Here is a 17075-nt window from a genome sequence, read left to right as displayed (position 1 = left end):
TTAATGTACGCTGCACCCTAATCATCCTATAAGTCTCATTTTCACAAAATATATTTAAAAACTAAAATAAAGCAGGTAAATCTTGAACTTACGGTGGCGCGTGGTTACGTCACCGGACGTTGTTAGCGCTCAGCAGTCTGCAATTGCAGCTTGTGATCAGAGCTGTTGCGCTCTATCTTTTATCGTCATTATTCGCATTCAGAGTTTGCTTCGTGTACAATTCACCGAGGGCATGGGCAAAGAATAGGAATCTAGGAGGGCCCAGGGAAGCACTTTGAAACGTTACGTGTGAGCTACGATAGTTAACAGGGTGCAAAAGTGCATCGCATGCCTCAGTTTCAGGCTGTTTCTCATCATGGCGTGTGTGTGTGCGTGTGTGTGGGCGCACGCGCCGGTAAGGGTAGATCCCGGGAGGTTAGTTGATCGAAAAGTAAAAGTCTTCGGTCCAAAAAGTTTGGGCACCCCTGCTCTACATATAAAACTTACAAATCCAAATGCCTAATTCTCTACAGAGATCCAAGAAGATCCGTTTCTGTAAAGCTTCTAAAAATGCATACAGTATGCATTGGCAGTTATGAAACAAAGAACCTTCTCACAAAATGAGCATTTTGAATGGTTTTGCTATATTGTGTAATGATGTGTACCGTATTTTCACGACTATAAAGCGCCATTAAAAGTCTAAAATTTTCTCCAAAATGGAAGGACGCCTTATGATGCGGAGCGTCTTGTCTATGCGCTGAGTTCCAAAACCTGACTGACAGCCGACACGCTGTTTATATAGAGAAAAGGCGGAAGTGACCAAGTCAAGCAAATGAACTCTGAGCTTGCCGTTATTCCCGGGGGCTTGACTAAAGAACTCCAACCGCTGGACATCGGCATCAACCGGGCGTTCAAAGTAAAGTTGCGAACGGCATGGGAACAATGAATGATCGATGGCAAACACAACTTTACAAAGAGTGAGAGGCAGCGCCGGGCGAGTTACGCCACAATTTGCGAATGGATTGTGGCTGCTTGGACGAACGTGTCTGCTTGCACTGTTGTTCGAGTTTTTGGCAAAGCCGCCATCATTTCTGTGGAGCCACATGGCAATGAGAGTGACTGACAACGAGAGGGAACACGGCGTTTTTGATGGACTACCGGTACTTGCACAATTGTTCAATTCTGATACAGAGGATGAGGACTTTGATGGATTTCTGGGTGATGATTGATCGAAAAACGTGAGTACATTGTACGATGGCTAAATAAAATACAACGGAACTCAGTGTTCCGTTGCCTTTTTAAAAACGTGTTTTTAGCTTGTATCTGTATGTCTTGGCATGCTACCGTATGCTACAAGCTAACGTGTTTTTAGCGTGCGCGCATGCATGCCGTATGTTTAAGCTGGCGTATGTTTTACCACTTTAAAATGGGGTACCTGGGGAATGTCTCGTGTTCACTAGACCTGGTCTGGTTGCTAGATGGCAAAAACTGAATTTTTATAGATTTTTTAAAATCAGTTGTAAAGGTCAAAATGTCAGATTTCAGAGGCCTTTTATTTTGAAATCTAACATCACATCTTAATGAAATAATTATGTCTAGATACCTAGTGTGCCCAAGACCTGGTCTGGTTGCAGGATAACGAAAAATGAATTCCCGCCACACCTCTCGCAATCGACTTGGGCCCAGCCGCGAGATATGGGTTGGTCGCGATCAACTGTCTGGGCACCCCTGATATACACTATTACACACAATTGTATGGGGCTCACGTTGACAACCTCTACGTGGTGAGCCCTGGTAATCTACAAATCTGTAGAGCGAATGTCAACAATCAGAGACAGCAACCCCGTCCGGGGTGGTAAAAGGATAAACCCTTGGCCCCGGAGAGCTGTGAGAAGAACACAATTGCATATTCATGTGAAGTTTGTAAGCTGAGCCGTGATTGGTTGTTACTGGAGGCCTGAGTAGTTGTGATGTTATTTTCAGTCGAAAGCAAGTGGCAAAATGTGCTTACATGGTTGTTAATTGTACATGAAAAACAATGAAGTTATCCAATTCATGATAGACAAAAAAAATTTTATTGCTGAAAATGGAAAAATTAGTAAACTCTCTCTTTAATGCTGGTGTCAAAATTGCCGTCCATGCATGTCACGAGGCGGACGTTCTACATACAAAAACAGAAACAGCCAGATTCAATTCAAAGAAGCAGTGCTTTCACTTGTTGGCAATAGCTAGCACGAGACAGTCAAAAAAATTATAGAAATCACCAAAAAAAAAAAAACTCGTGGTGAATGCATATTTGGAAGGACAATGTGACATCCAACTTTTGGCATGCCAAAATCTAGCAATTAATTTAAAAAGAAACAGAAAGAAAATTCTCAGGTTATAAGGGAAGAAGACTTTTTCGATGAAGAAACTGTAGTACACCTCCCCATCCTGAAAACCAATGCTCAATAAATAATTATTTAAATGTTTATTGCATTATAATACAGTGTTTTCATTTAGTTCTATATTGCATTACATTTATTTTTAACCACACATTGGTTTAAAAAAAAAAAAGAAAAGATAAGTATAACTTAGTTTTGGGGCTGAAACGGATTAACTGCATTTCCATTCATTTCAATGAGAAACATGACCTTGATTGATGAATGTTTCATAATAAGAACGGTCTCATGGAACCCATAAAGTTTGTAACTTGAGTTTCCACTGGAGGAAAGATAATATACGTCATTGCCTGTTTTTCACATGGTCCTAACTCCTCCCCTGTGGGTCATCGCTACTGATCAATTTGATCAATGTCTGCTGGTCAAGCGCTGACACGATAACGGCATAATTCTCCCATAGAAATCAACAAACAAAAATAATAACTCCAGTTTAGGGGTTCCGCTGGAACACAAACTCGTTTTGGAATTAAATTTGAGTCGCGCCAACCGATAAAGCCCCTCGGTTTCATATATTAATCAAAAATCAAATCATGACAGTTTTTGTGCACCTCTGAACATTATGAAATTCCATCCATTTTACGTACCGCTTGTCCTCATCTTTTGCAAATATTTTTCAAAAAAATAAAGTACAATAATAAAATCCCATTATCAGTATTTCTTATTATACTGCTGCAAATCAAAAAAATAATAATTTACAGTAATCCTCTCACCACTGACAACCTGAGGCCATGTCAGAGTTGTCACAAACTATTGCTTTGCCCTTACACGTCAGCAGTGTTGCGTCACTTATATTAAGACAACTTATAAAGACTGCGTAGTATAATAACTTCAGTCGAGAAGAGGCTCTTTTAGAATGCACCGTTTTAACCTTTACCGGGGTGCTCTGGTTTTTGTGGTAACCAGGTGAACCGGTAGGGTTCACGTGGTGCCAGTAAATCAATATCAAGTCTTTTCTGTTCTTCATCGCTGTTCACGGTTGTGTACCCGAGCAGTGCCATGGCCCCCTCACACACTTGCTGGATGCGCTTTACCTTACTGTGTGGCAGCGTGGTGCGCCAAGCCTGAGAAACATCTGCAGCGTTTCTTGAAGTGATTTCAAAGGCCTCTTTCAAGGAACCTTTACCTTTTCCATGAGTCAGCTTATAAATCCATTCCTCTAACTGATGTGTCATGTCCAGATCGACAAAGTCATACATAGCACTTATTTCTGCTAGTGGATTGCGAGCCACATCCTCATAGCGGACCATTTTGTACCGGCCTTTTAGAAATGGTGGGGGCTTCCGTAGGGCCCTGTCGCGAATGCGCACATGGCTGCGACAGATCTCCTGCACAACTTGGTATTGTACCTCGGCTTCAGGCATGTTTCTCTGCTCCAACACAACAGCGTTATCACGCAAAAAAGCTTTGGCAGACTGTTCTCTTGACCGGACCACAGCCCGAGGATCCCGAACCAGATGAATGATGCGAAGGTCAAGGCTGGGATCCTCAAAGAGAGGGTATAGGGATTCCAGTTCAAATATTCGCACTGTTTTTAATACAACATGACTGTAGGAAGTACAGGCTTCCTGCACACCCTGTAGGCCCACCATATCACATGTTTGCAAACACTGAGTTTGATTGCTGAGATGGCCACGTGGTGTGAGAGAACAAGCCGGCGGCGAGCACAACGCTCGACTGTGACTCCACATGAACAAAGAGGAGACGTTGTGATGCTCTGGCAGGTAGGCATCCATCACAGAGAAATCACAATGAAACACACTTCGTATTAGATCCCTTACAGCCATTCGTAGCGTCTGTGCACCAGAGTTCTTAAGTTTGGTCCAAACATGCCAGGCAGGCTCCATGAGGTAGAAGACTGACGGGTGTTGACTGAACACTTGCCCAACAAAAGATGATCCTGATCGCCATGATGACAGCAGAACAACATGGATTTTCCCATTGGAAGGGGTGCAGTCAAGAGGGTTTAGCTTGATGTACCAGCCGCAGAAGAGGATCACTGTAGCTCCCAGCAGGATCAACAGAAAAACCATAGTGCTGAGGTTCACTCTGTAACGGGGCATGATTGGTTGTGGCTTGGTATCTTCAGCTTGATGTTTTCCTCAGTGGAGTTGCGCGCTTGCCCGTGCTGCAAAAGCAGCGGGGCTAGAGGAAATGACAGATTTGAAGAAAGGGACACACAGAAAAATTAATATGCAGCGTTTAACTCCGAAGTCCAGACAGTGTTTATACAGTCCCCGCTTATCAAACCACACCGTCCAATCATGTGATTGTCTAATGCAGAGGTCCCCAACCCCCGGGCCGTGGACCGGTACTGGTCCATGGGTCATTTGGTACCAGCCACACAGAAAGAATTTTTTATTTCATTTCGGAATCTGAAAGATGTTTTATTTTGAAAAATTACCGGATCCTCTGTTACATCCGTCTACAATATGTCACTCTTGCTACAGGTGAAGGCGCGCTTCTCAGTCACGTGATAGGTTACCGCGAAAATGAAACCCAGAGCTAGCAAAATGAGTACCGTATTTTCACGACCATTCGGCGCACCGTGTTGTTGGGCGCAGTCTCAGTAAGGGGTGCTATTTCTGTATTTGACACATACACAAAACGCACTGTATTATTGGGCGCAGCCAGGCATGGTAAAACATACGCCAACTTAAACATATGGCATGCATGCACGCACGCTAAAAACACGTTTTTAAAAAGGCAACGGAAGCAAAACTGAGTTCGGTTGTACTTTATTTAGCCATTTTACAATGTACTCACGTTTCTCTCTTCACCTCCAACACGCTCACCCTTCACTCATTGGCGACTGGTACCTGCTAGTGGCGTGCCTTTAGCGTTCTCTTACACGCCCACCCTTCACTCATTGGCGACTGGCACCTGCTAGGGACGTGCCTTAAGCGTCCTCTTACACTGCTAGCAGAGACGTGTTCCTCGAGCCGGTCCTTGGCCTCGAGGACCGAGGGGCGGTCCTTGGTCCTCGGCCTTGGCCTTGGCCTCAGAGTCAAGTCCTTGGTCCTTGGCCTTGGCCTCGGGAGTCAAGTCCTTGGCCTTGGCCTTGGCATCGGATTGCCGGTCCTCGGACACAATGAGGGATTAGAGCCTCGAAATCCTTGTATAAGGACCGCAAAAATCACGAAGAAATCTAATAAATTCCATCCAAGGAAACCCATATTGATGGATTAACTCTGGCGCTTTAAGAGTGGGCGGGTCTGCCACTGACAGGTATCAGTTAGCGCAACGTATTAAGAGCGGCATCACAGTTAGTTTCAATCACGGTTTGTTGCGTTCGCGATCGGCAGTTTAAATAGCGTGTAAAGCCTTTCTGTAACAGTGGTGTCTTTTATTTAGTTATTTTTGCACAGTCGTCACGTTTGTGCGGTCGCACTAGAATGTTTGTTTGAACCAAGTAATTTGCGTTACAGCTGGAGTCAATAATGTCGGCAGTTCACTTCCGGGTTTGGCCGTTGGAATTTGGAGTCCTTTTGCTCGATTCCAGTTATGTTTGCTGAATGCTTTCTCATGTTTGGAATAATGAATATTGATAATACATCGTTTAAAATCATGGTTGATTTAATTATTTATTATTATTATTGTGAAGTTCATTCATTCATTCATTCATTCATTTTCCGAACCGCTTAATCCTCACTAGGGTCGCGGGGGGTGCTGGAGCCTATCCCAGCCGTCTTCGGGCAGTAGGCGGGGGACACCCTGAACCGGTTGCCAGCCAATCGCAGGGCACACAGAGACAAACAACCATGCGCACTCACACTCACACCTAGGGAGGGGGACAATTTAGCGTGTTCAATCAGCCTGTCATGCATGTTTTTGGAACGTGGGAGGAAACCGGAGTACCCGGAGAAAACCCACGCAGGCCCGGGGAGAACATGCAAACTCCACACAGGGAGGCCGGAGCTGGAATTGAACCCGGTACCTCTGCACTGTGAAGTCGACGTGCTAACCACTGGACTACCGGGCCGACCTATTGTGAAGTTGAAGGTATTAATTAATGTAGTATTAGTGGTAGTGGTAATAATAGTCATACTCAGAGAATGGTTAGCGATTCAGCCATCTCGTTACCTCTGCGTCCCGCGTCCGAGACGCATAATTTTGCCACGGGACGCACAGTTCCAAACAATGTGCGTTTTTGGGACGCAAAGAAATTTCTCAGTCAAAACAAACAAACAAAAAAAAAACTACGGCAAGCCTGAGGAATTCACAGTAACAATCGTTACCGGTAGCGTGTCGTTTCCGTGGCGTCATTTTCATGGTACCGAAAAATAGTTTAATTATAAAAGTCACCGCACTTGAATTGACTGTGTGATCCACGCGGTTTCACTGCGCCTGTATGTGTGTTTGTGATGTGGTGTACTGTGTGACTGTGTTTCTTTTAATTTACTTTCGTTTTGTTTTGTTTTCAGTGTTGGTGGGGCACAACAAATGACGTTATGTGCGCATGCGGGTTGTTATTTTAGTCCGCAAACTGAGGAATCGCGCGGATGAAAGTTTGAGATGGCGGCGAAAAAACTCCCAAGGTCTACTAATTACGATATTTAAGAAATGGGAATGCTTGTCTGATTTTTCGTATGAATCGTCCAAAGGGCGTATCACTAAACTCACCTGTGACGTATGCACAGAACGCGAGAGCGAAATACGACGCGAGGCACGATTACGAGGCAAATTGGTCATTAGATTTGTAGGCTAATCGCTGTGAAAAATATTATGAAACAGTATTGGTTATTCTATAATTTACCGGTTGTAGCATGGTAACTTTATGAATAAAACATTCGTCACAAGGTGTAGTAATGCTGACGCTGCTCAACCCGTATTGTTTTGTGTTTTTTGTTATTGTAAAGTGTCCTTGGGTGTCTTGAAAGGCGCTTATAAATAACATCTATTATTATTATTATTAATGTTAACTGTTGGTAGAACTAATGATGACGTGTGTTAAATTCTTTCGTCAAATTGATCGTAGATTACACATGCATCGTCTTGGGAAGAGGATGTCAAGCCACATCAATACTTACCTGTATCAATGATTACCAGTAAATTAATCTTTGCAGTGTGAGATTAGAAAAAAATACTCTGATGATGCCACATGAGTACACCAGTTTTTGATCCATTTATTTTTTGGAATAAGCCTGGAGTACACAGCTGCTGATGGAATGTTCATTGTTAATGCATAGTTTTCAAACATTTACCCTTGAAACATTATACTTTTGAGTGTCAGAATTCTTGATTATGAATATCAGTCAAAATAGAAAAATGGGTTCCCATGATGAACGTTTACGGAACCCAACATTTGTTATCGTGGTTTCCCATTGGGTAATCCGACGGAACCGAAAAACGTTTACCATGAATTTCCGAAATCCTCAGGCCTGCTCCTGAATTATTTACATTTTTGCAGCATTTGTTTATCATTGTATGTATATGTTGTTGTTTGTGTTATTCATATGCAATTGAATAAGTAGACCGTTTCAGAATTCGAAATTTGGGACTTTCTCAATGCATAATGGGACTCATACTTTTCTGATCAGCGAGTCCCTGGGACTCGCTGCCGGTAAACTGTAAAATTATCACTGCAGAGATTACCGCTTTTTCTGCACTCAGTGATTGACTTCTATGCAAAGTCATTTCTCAACTTGTGTTCCGTGCCATGTCATGCCTGTTGAGTGTTGATTTACTTCATATTAAGAAACTACTGCACTAAAACATTAATTCATAAATGTATACCATATGATTTTTTTTATTTTCAGTATAAATAACACGTACCCTGACTGTTCTCCTCTTTGAATAAAAACACTTCATTCAAGCGTTAGGGTGTGCAAAGGGTTATGATGGAGGGGTGTTGCAAATCATGAAGACCTGCCAAGTGGTATAGCATTGTTTTATACATGTCCTCGGCTAGGCCTCAGTTTCAAAATCAGTCCTTGGTCCTTGGCCTTGGCCTCGGAGGCAAGTCCTTGGTCCTTGGCCTTGGCCTCGGAAAATTTCTCAAGTCCTTGGCCTTGGCCCGGAAAATTTTCCAAGTCCTTGGCCTTGGCCTCGGAGTCAAGTCCTTGGCCTTGGCCTTGGGTTGCCGGTCCTTGGACACAACACTGCCTGCTAGGGACGTGCCTTTAGCGTCCTCTTACACGCCCACCCTTCATCACTCATTGGCGGACTTCCGCATGCCTGTCGTCACTCACTCCGCCTTTCTCTATATAAACAGCGTGTCGGCCAGAGGTGCTCTCAGTCAGGCTTTGGAACTCGGCGCATACACTAGACGCTCCGCTTTATAAGGCGTCCTGTCCATTTTGGAGAAAATTTAAGACTTTTAATGGCGCCTTATAGTCGTGAAAATACGGTAGTTCACTGTGTTATATTACTCTTCACTTTTTGCACTGTTGAATAAAATTGTTTGAAATAATGAAAAAAGTGTTCATTGATAAAATGCATGTGTATGCGTGCACTAATGCCCTGCGATTGGCTGGCAACCGGTTCAGGGTGTCCCCCGCCTACTGCGCGAAGACAGCTGGGATAGGCTCCAGCACCCCCCCCCCCCCTCCCATGACACTTGTGAGGAGAAAGCAGATCAGAAAATGAATGAATGTTCGATATATCAACCAAATGGTTCCGAGCCACATTGACTTGACATCAGGGAGTTCATATGGGAAGTGATCACTATGTCCCAGAAGGATAAAGACAAAACTCGTATGATTGTATACATTGACAATATATGAGCAAATATTTAACTGAGGTGTTCAATGAACATTGCTTTGTTGAACTTAAGAACAAAGCAGGAAATCCTCCTATGATGATTTTTCACCGAAGGGCGTGTCAACATGTTTACCCAAGGCCGTAGAGATGGGTGTAAGCAAGAGTGCAGATGGCAGGGAGGATGAGGGCTGGGGGGTGGGAACAAAACTTAAAATAAAGGTCACACCAAAAAAGTACAATATCACACGTTAGACCGTATAACTGAAAAAAAGTATGTTTCGTTGATTGATTAAATTTTCACTTTCAAATGACACTACTACATGGCACACATACAGTACACATTTAAACATACACACATACCCGTATATTCATCCATCCATCCATTTTCTGATCTGCTTTATCCTCACAAGTTGAAGTTGAAGGATGGCGGAGCCTATCCCAGCTGGTTTCGGGCAGTAGGCAGGGGACACCCTGAACCAGTTGCCAGCCAATTGCAGGGTACACACAGACGAACAACCATCCGCGCTCACACTCACACCTCGGGACAATTTGGAGTGTTCAATCAGCCTGCCGTGCATGTTTTTGGAATGTGGGAGGAAACCAGAGTACCCGGAGAAAACCCACGCAGGCATGGGGGGAACATGCAAAGTCCACACAGGAAGGCTTGAACACAGCGGGCAGTGCTGCCTCCCTAGTGAGACAGCCATCAACCAACTACACGTTAAAAAGAGATGACAGCCATTCAGAAAGCAGCAGAAGAGATGGAGGACTATATTAAAGACGGTAGTACGTAAAAACACTCAACTAATAAAGTTGCAAAAACTAAAATTTTATAGTTTAGATAGGATAGTTTTAGAAATAATTGTTTGGGGTGATGGGGGGATTTTATGTGTTTTTTTTAAAAGAGGACACTGCAGCACAGGTGGACATGGACAACAGAGTGCTTGAAGGCTCCTTCACAATAATTTATGAGTGTCTCAAGCAAAAGTGGCCTCACCACACAAGAGATGAGCCGATCATTCTCTTCTGCAGTTGCTTAGGCTGTGCTTATTTTGATGGTTTAAATGTAAATTCTTAAGTTATACTGTTACATAATTGTATATTAAATTTTTTACACAATTTTTAAAAACTAAAATAGGCCAAGGGCGGCCCGGTAGTCCAGTGGTTAGCACGTCGGCTTCACAGTGCAGAGGTATTCCAGCTCCGGCCTCCCTGTGTGGAGTTTGCATGTTCTCCCCGGGCCTGCGTGGGTTTTCCCCGGGTGCTCCGGTTTCCTCCCACATTCCAAAAACATGCGTGGCAGGCTGTTTGAACACTCTAAATTGTCCCTAGGTGTGAGTGTGAGCGCGGATGGTTGTTCGTCTCTGTGTGCCCTGCGATTGGCTGGCAACCGATTCAGGGTGTCCCCCGCCTACTGCCCGAAGACAGCTGGGATGGGCTCCAGCACCCCCCGCGACCCTCGTGAGGATCAAGCGGTACGGAAGATGAATGAATGAATGAATAAAATAGGCCAACCTAATTACTGTCTGCTTTGCCCCCAGGTCTGTGCCAACACCAAATGGACAAGCATCCATATATGGTCATACCTTGGTTTTCGACCATAATCCGTTCCAGAAGGCTGTTTGAAAACCGATTTGTTCGAAAAACAACCACGCTCTTTAAAAAAAAAAATAATAATAATTATTGAATATGTCTGTTCACAATGGAACACTACACGAGGAAGTGACGCTTCCTCGGGTAGACGAGGAAGTGACGCTTCCTCGTGTAAGGAAAGCGAGAGGAGTCAAGTGGCGTATTCAAGTGCGCTCAGTTTGTTCGAGAACCGAATTTCGGTCGTCATCCGAGGCATAAAAAACTCTAAATTTTTGGTCGAAAACCGATTTGGTCGAGAACAGAGACGTTCGAAAACCGAGGTTTGACTGTAATTGATAAGATGGTAGAGGTGAATGGCCAGATTTTGGATCACCAATTGGGGCAGAGTCGTCAAAATCCCCAGTCTGGGTTGACGAGAACACTGACATTTCTGTCACAAAGCAACTGGGTCTAGTTGCGAGGTAAAATTACTTTGTCCAATTAAATAAAATTGTGAATTAAAAATTACTTCAACTAAGAGAGATTTTTGGAGAGATGTTTAGCTTTTTGTAATGTATGATTGAAAACACTATCACTCGTGTCCATATCAGAATAAATACCAAAATACTTAATGCATGATGAATTGTTTTGTTTAAGGTAAAGGCCGTGGTATCTTTTCAGTAGTGGTGTGAAGATATTTTATGCAGGCATAGTATCAAAGTCGAAACTTATCGTGCCAACACTTGTCAGTATCACACTTTAAAAACTGACCAGAAGTTAACATACCGCCCGACACCAAACATGCAAGTGCTGTTTATTTCGGGTCCATTCGCCCAAACTGTTTTGTGGGGGAAAAAAGGAAAAATAAATAAATAAATAAATAAAATATTACATTTGATTCTTTTGACTTGACTCAATTTAGTGTTTCTGAGAATACAGTTACCTCAGAACATGCAATGCTCAGCTGTCTGCTTAAAGCAAAAATAACTAGCTTGTTTGGGTCACTTTCAGATTTTGCATCACTGCATGGAGCAGCCGTGAATGTTTGTAGAAAGGGGCTGCATTTCAAGGATAAATAAACAAGCCAAGCTTTCTTTGTCAACAGCTGCGCTATGTGTCAACCAAGGTCAGTGAATTGATGCAGCTCAAACATTGGAATTTAAATCAATATTCAATTGTTTTATTTTACCACTTATTATAGGGACTAACTTTGTTCAAACATGTACAGATAGCACATGTTAAACAGATAAAGTCAGGGAGATAACGTTGTGAGATAACATGGCTGTGAGTGTGCTTTTTTTTCCTTTGGTGCAGTGTCAGTAAAAGAAAAGTGTCTTCTTAAAAGTGGTGATCACACCTTGGTGTATCCTGAGCTCCAAATAATACTCTGAAGAAACTGAAGAGGCAACCGTAGCCAATAAGGAAAACTGGCCATCACTCTGTAACTTGAAACTGAAATTTTACAATACAGTACAATACATCCTGATTTATATAGCGCATTCACAACAACTGCAGCTGCAACAAAGCGCTTTTAAAATAACAGCTCACATGAAATAAAACAATAAATATATAATATTATACAACACAGCACATAACATAAAACACGGACAGTCGTGCAATTGTAACCACTCTTCCAGCATATGTTGTTTGAAGCAGTTCTAAATGAAAAAGGTGAGAATCAAAGTGTCCTTTCATCAGTGAATTGAGTTGGTCTCTTTACAGTTACAAAAAAGCTTCCGCTCCCCTGGGAAGCATGACTTTGGAGTGTAGGATTTCTGCCCATCCATCCTTAAGAAGTGAGATTCAAAACCGCTGATAGTGAATTAGAGTTTGGGTCCCAAATTCGTCGTTCATCCTAAACGTGTGTGGCTGAGTGGTCTGTTTGATTGTTCCACTTTAAAGTAACCCAGGAATAGTTTTATGAATGTTGCTTTATGGTCTGAGATGCAGTGATGTTCTGACTATCCCAAAAAAGCATTTACTAAAATGTCTCAAATCGTTAAGATTCACACAAAGTGGTGCAGGCCGACTACTAAATTGATTTAGAGGCGTTTCTTTTATTTATTGTCTTTGTCGTCTTACAACGTCACTTCAGACAATGATAACGGGTCATTTTTAAGTTGTTGGTGTGTTTTCTTTGATATCACCCGTCAAACGTAAGTATTAAAATGCGCAATGTACGGTACAGAACGTCACTTATTCCTTCAATATCTGAAACAAATTAATGGTCAAAAGGCAACAACAAATGTTCCCCTATAATTTTGGTCGCGTTGAAACTAGACGTGACGTCAGTGTGAATGTCATAGAAATGATTCAGAAGGTAAAAACTTATCGTTGCAGTTCGTGTTATTGTTACAATCAATTAAGCGGTTGAAGTTTACCTTTCGGCTTGTATGGGATTGCACTGCTTCGAGACGAAGCCGGCTTCTCGCACTTCCCTATCCCGAGACCTCCACAATTCTCTACACGGCTTTTTCTTCCTCTGCTGTTCGCCAACCTCCACCTTGTATCCGCCCTGCTGCGTGCAAAGGGAAGTTTGAGACGTGGCCAGGGATTGCTGGCGGACCACCAATAGGCTGGGCGGGGGCTTGAGTCACAGGGCAAGTTGGGTGTTGGGTGGATGTTGAGGGGCAGGCGGGACCAGAGCGAGTGAGGTTCTACTGCGGCTGGACAATGGTTATTGTGTGCGGATGTGTAGATTGCTGAGCCTAGTTATACTGTATCTTTTTTTTTTAAAAAAATTACTTTGTTTCGCCAGTGATTCGATAAGTTTGTCTCACGGTTCAATATGTTTCGTTCCTTTTTTTTTTTTACTGCGAAATGCATTTTGGGTTTTTTTTTTTTTTTACCTAGATACCTCAATGCCCACCACGATAAAATATGCATGGGTGGTTTAACATAATTTCCTCTTTGCTCAAAGCGTTGTCCCGCACAACAAAGGAGTCTCTTCATCCTCAACTGACACTCGGGCGATTCTTAATCATTACAAAATGTGCGCCCAGGCCCATTTTTAGAAAGTAGAAGCAACACAGCGGTTCGCAAATAACAACAATCAAGGTAAAAAAAAAAGGTGAACAATATTGAAAAAGCCCATTACTGCCGGCAATGCAGTAACATCGATCATTGACATCGGTGGATTTGCTTCTATATCAACAAAGAATGGTGCACTGATGTCACGAAGCTCGACGCACACTGCAGCCCGGACCTGGAGTCGCTGTCTTTAAACTGCAAGCCATTCTACTCGCCACGTGAAGTTCACCTCCTTTTTACTAGTCGGTGTTTACATTGCGCCACAAGCTAACGCTAACACAGCGATACAAACGCTAGCCGAACAAGTAAACAAACTCGAACTAAAATACCCAGAGTCACCCCTGATAATTTTGGGCGATTTTAATAGAGCACATCTTAACCGTGAACTTCCCAGATATAAGCAGCACATCAACTGTTTCACCAGAGAAGGCAACATTCTAGACCACTGCTATACAACAATCAAAAATTCATACCGATCGGTCGCCCGTGCAGCATTGGGTCTTTCTGACCCCAATTTAATCCACTTAATACCTACATACAGACAGAAACTTAAATGTGTTAAACCGGTTGTTAAGACTGTGAAAAAATGGACAGATGAAGCAAAGCTAGCTCTACAAGAATGCTTAGACTGCACTGATTGGGGCGTCTTTGAAACTTCAACGGGCACACTGGATGAATACACAGACACTGTAACATCATACATCAGTTTCTGTGAGGACATGTGTGTACCAACGAAGTCCTTCCGCTCCTTCAACAATAACAAGCCATGGTTTACTCCCAAACTCAGGCAACTCAGGAAAGAGAAAGAGGCCGCATTTAGAAGTGGAGATCGGGCACTGTACAAACACGCCCGAAACCAATTGACGAAGGAAATTAACATCGCTAAGAGAAGCTATGCGGAGAGGCTGAAAACCCAGTTCTCTGCTAACGACTCTGCATCTGTATGGAATGGCCTGAAAGCAATCACTAACTATAGAATGCCATCCCCCCAAACAGTGAACAATAAGGGTCTTGCTAATGAACTAAACATGTTTTTCTGCCGATTTGAAAAGGTCACCCGCATTTCCCACACACACCCACCTCTACCAGAAACCACTCTACCTACCCCCCCCCCCCCCCCACCCTCTTTTTCTCCACTACAGATCCACGAACAGGACGTGAGACGGCTCTTCAAGCAGCAGAAGATCAAGAAAGCTGCGGGGCCCGACAAAGTGTCCCCCTCCTGCCTGAAAGTCTGCGCTGACCAGCTGGCTCCGGTCTTCACACAAATCTTCAACAGATCCCTGGAGCTGTGTGAGGTCCCATCCTGCTTCAAACAGTCTACCATCATCCCAGTTCCCAAGAAATCGGCAACATCGGAACTGAACGACTATAGGCCTGTCGCCCTGACGTCTGTGGTCATGAAGTCCTTTGAACGCCTTGTGCTGAACCACCTAAAGAACGTCACCGGACCCCTGCTGGACCCTCTCCAGTTTGCCTACTGGGCAAACAGGTCTGTGGAAGATGCAGTCAACATAGGTCTGCACTACATCCTCGAGCACCTCGACAGCACAGGGACCTACGCAAGGATTCTGTTTGTGGATTTCAGCTCTGCGTTCAACACCATCATCCCGGAACTCCTCACCCCCAAACTTCTCCACCTCGGTGTGTCCCCTACGATCTGCCAGTGGATCCTCAGCTTCCTGACGGGACAGACACAACAGGTGAGACTGGGAGCAACAACATCATCAATACGCACCACCAGCACTGGAGCCCCACAGGGATGTGTCCTCTCTCCACTGCTCTTCTCTCTCTACACAAACGATTGCACCTCAACAGATCCAGCTGTCAAACTCATAAAGTTCGCAGACGACACCACGGTCATCGGTCTCATCAAAGACGGCGATGAGTCTGCGTACCGCCAACAAGTGGAGCAGCTGGAGCTCTGGTGCAGCCGACACAACCTCGGGCTGAACACGCTCAAGACTGTAGAGATGATCGTGGACTTCAGGAAACATTCTTCTCCACAGTTGCCCCTCACACTATCCAACTGCCCTGTGTCAACCGTCGAGACCTTCAAGTTCCTGGGAATCACAGTCTCCCAGGACATGAAGTGGGAAGTCAACACCATCTCCATCCTGAAAAGGGCCCGGCAGAGGATGTATTTCCTGAGGCTGCTGAGGAAGCATGGCATGCCACAGGAGGTGCTACGACAGTTCTACACGGCAGTCATCGAATCAATCCTGTGTTCTTCCATCACGGTTTGGTTTGGGGCCGCCACAAAAAAGGACAAAATCCGACTTCAACGGACAGTTAGGACGGCGGAAAAAATCATTGGCACCGCCCTACCCACTCTTGAGGACTTGCACACTGCAAGAATCAAGACAAGGGCACGGAAAATCCTCCTGGATCCCCCGCACCCTGCCCACCACCTTTTCCAGCTACTCCTCTCAGGCAGACGCTACAGATCCACGCGCACCAAATCCAGTAGACACTTAAACAGCTTCTTCCCTCTAGCCATTAACTCCTTAAACAGTCACTGACGTAGTCACTCTTCTTGTACTACAAATACTGCTACTGGTTACTCTAAAATGGTTCAATGATTTGTTGTTTACGATGATACTAATGCAGCGTGTTATACCGGAGACAAATTCCTTGTGTGTTCTACATACTTGGCCAATAAAGATGATTCTGATTCTGATTCTGATTCTTTTATTCGTGAATTTTCAGAGTTTTAATCGATTTTACATATCACCTATAACAGAATTTTAATATACACGTGGACGACATCTCGGACCCATTGTCCAGAGAATTCATAATTAAACCTTTTCAACTGTTTTGATTTTAAACAGCATGTCTCACAGCCGACTCACAACCAAAGACACACCCTGGACCTGATCAGAATTTACAACATTGATGTGTCCTCTGTTGTTGACCTGGCTGTGTCAGACCATGACTGTGTACATTTTAACATCGCCAGTGTTAAGAAACAATATCTTGTATCCTCATTTCTGTAATGATGTGATGTGTTCTTTATTTTGAACGGATCTGGCAACCCAAGACACTACGCCATATCCGGTCTGTACTCGGCGCGAAATATTATTATTATTTTTTCCTGTTCAGTGGCGATGAGAAGCGGCTGCTCTCTGTGCAGACGGCAAATAAAACATGCCACGTGTTTGAGTTAAACAAGTAAATTCATCTCTCGTCGTTATTCTCCCAAATACATCCCGAACGAAGCGCACACCTCAACAGCCAGTTTTAATCATAAAGAGACCCTGGTGAGAACAGTAAGGCTATCTGACTTCTGAAGTGGCTGCAAAGTTTATCAAGATCTTAAAATGCACTCACATTGTTGATAATTTTAACAGAAAC

The 17075-nt window shown here is 43.7% G+C and overlaps 1 protein-coding gene across 1 annotated transcript; it reads right to left on the bottom strand.

Annotated features, from left to right (window-relative positions):
- Window positions 1-2066: 2066 nt before the first annotated feature.
- On the bottom strand, window positions 2067-13207 carry chst6 (carbohydrate sulfotransferase 6). Its single transcript, XM_086109240.1, has 2 exons — window positions 13073-13207; window positions 2067-4562 (listed from the first exon to the last, which is right to left on the bottom strand). Exon 2 carries the CDS (start codon window positions 4478-4480, stop codon window positions 3284-3286), a length of 1197 nt encoding a protein of 398 aa, XP_085965366.1. The 5' UTR covers window positions 4481-4562; window positions 13073-13207; the 3' UTR covers window positions 2067-3283.
- Window positions 13208-17075: the final 3868 nt, after the last annotated feature.

The sequence above is a fragment of the Hippocampus guttulatus genome, chromosome 4 (assembly GCF_054856545.1).
Source record: "Hippocampus guttulatus isolate MCC_2025c chromosome 4, RoL_Hgut_1.0, whole genome shotgun sequence".
NCBI lineage: Eukaryota > Metazoa > Chordata > Actinopteri > Syngnathiformes > Syngnathidae > Hippocampus > Hippocampus guttulatus.
Note: the sequence above shows the minus strand (reverse complement) of the source record. Positions and strands in the feature narration are given on the sequence as shown.

Coding starts and splice junctions, on each gene's coding strand:
- chst6 (XM_086109240.1), bottom strand. CDS start 4,480: ATGCCCCGTTACAGAGTGAACCTCAGCACTATGGTTTTTCTGTTGATC.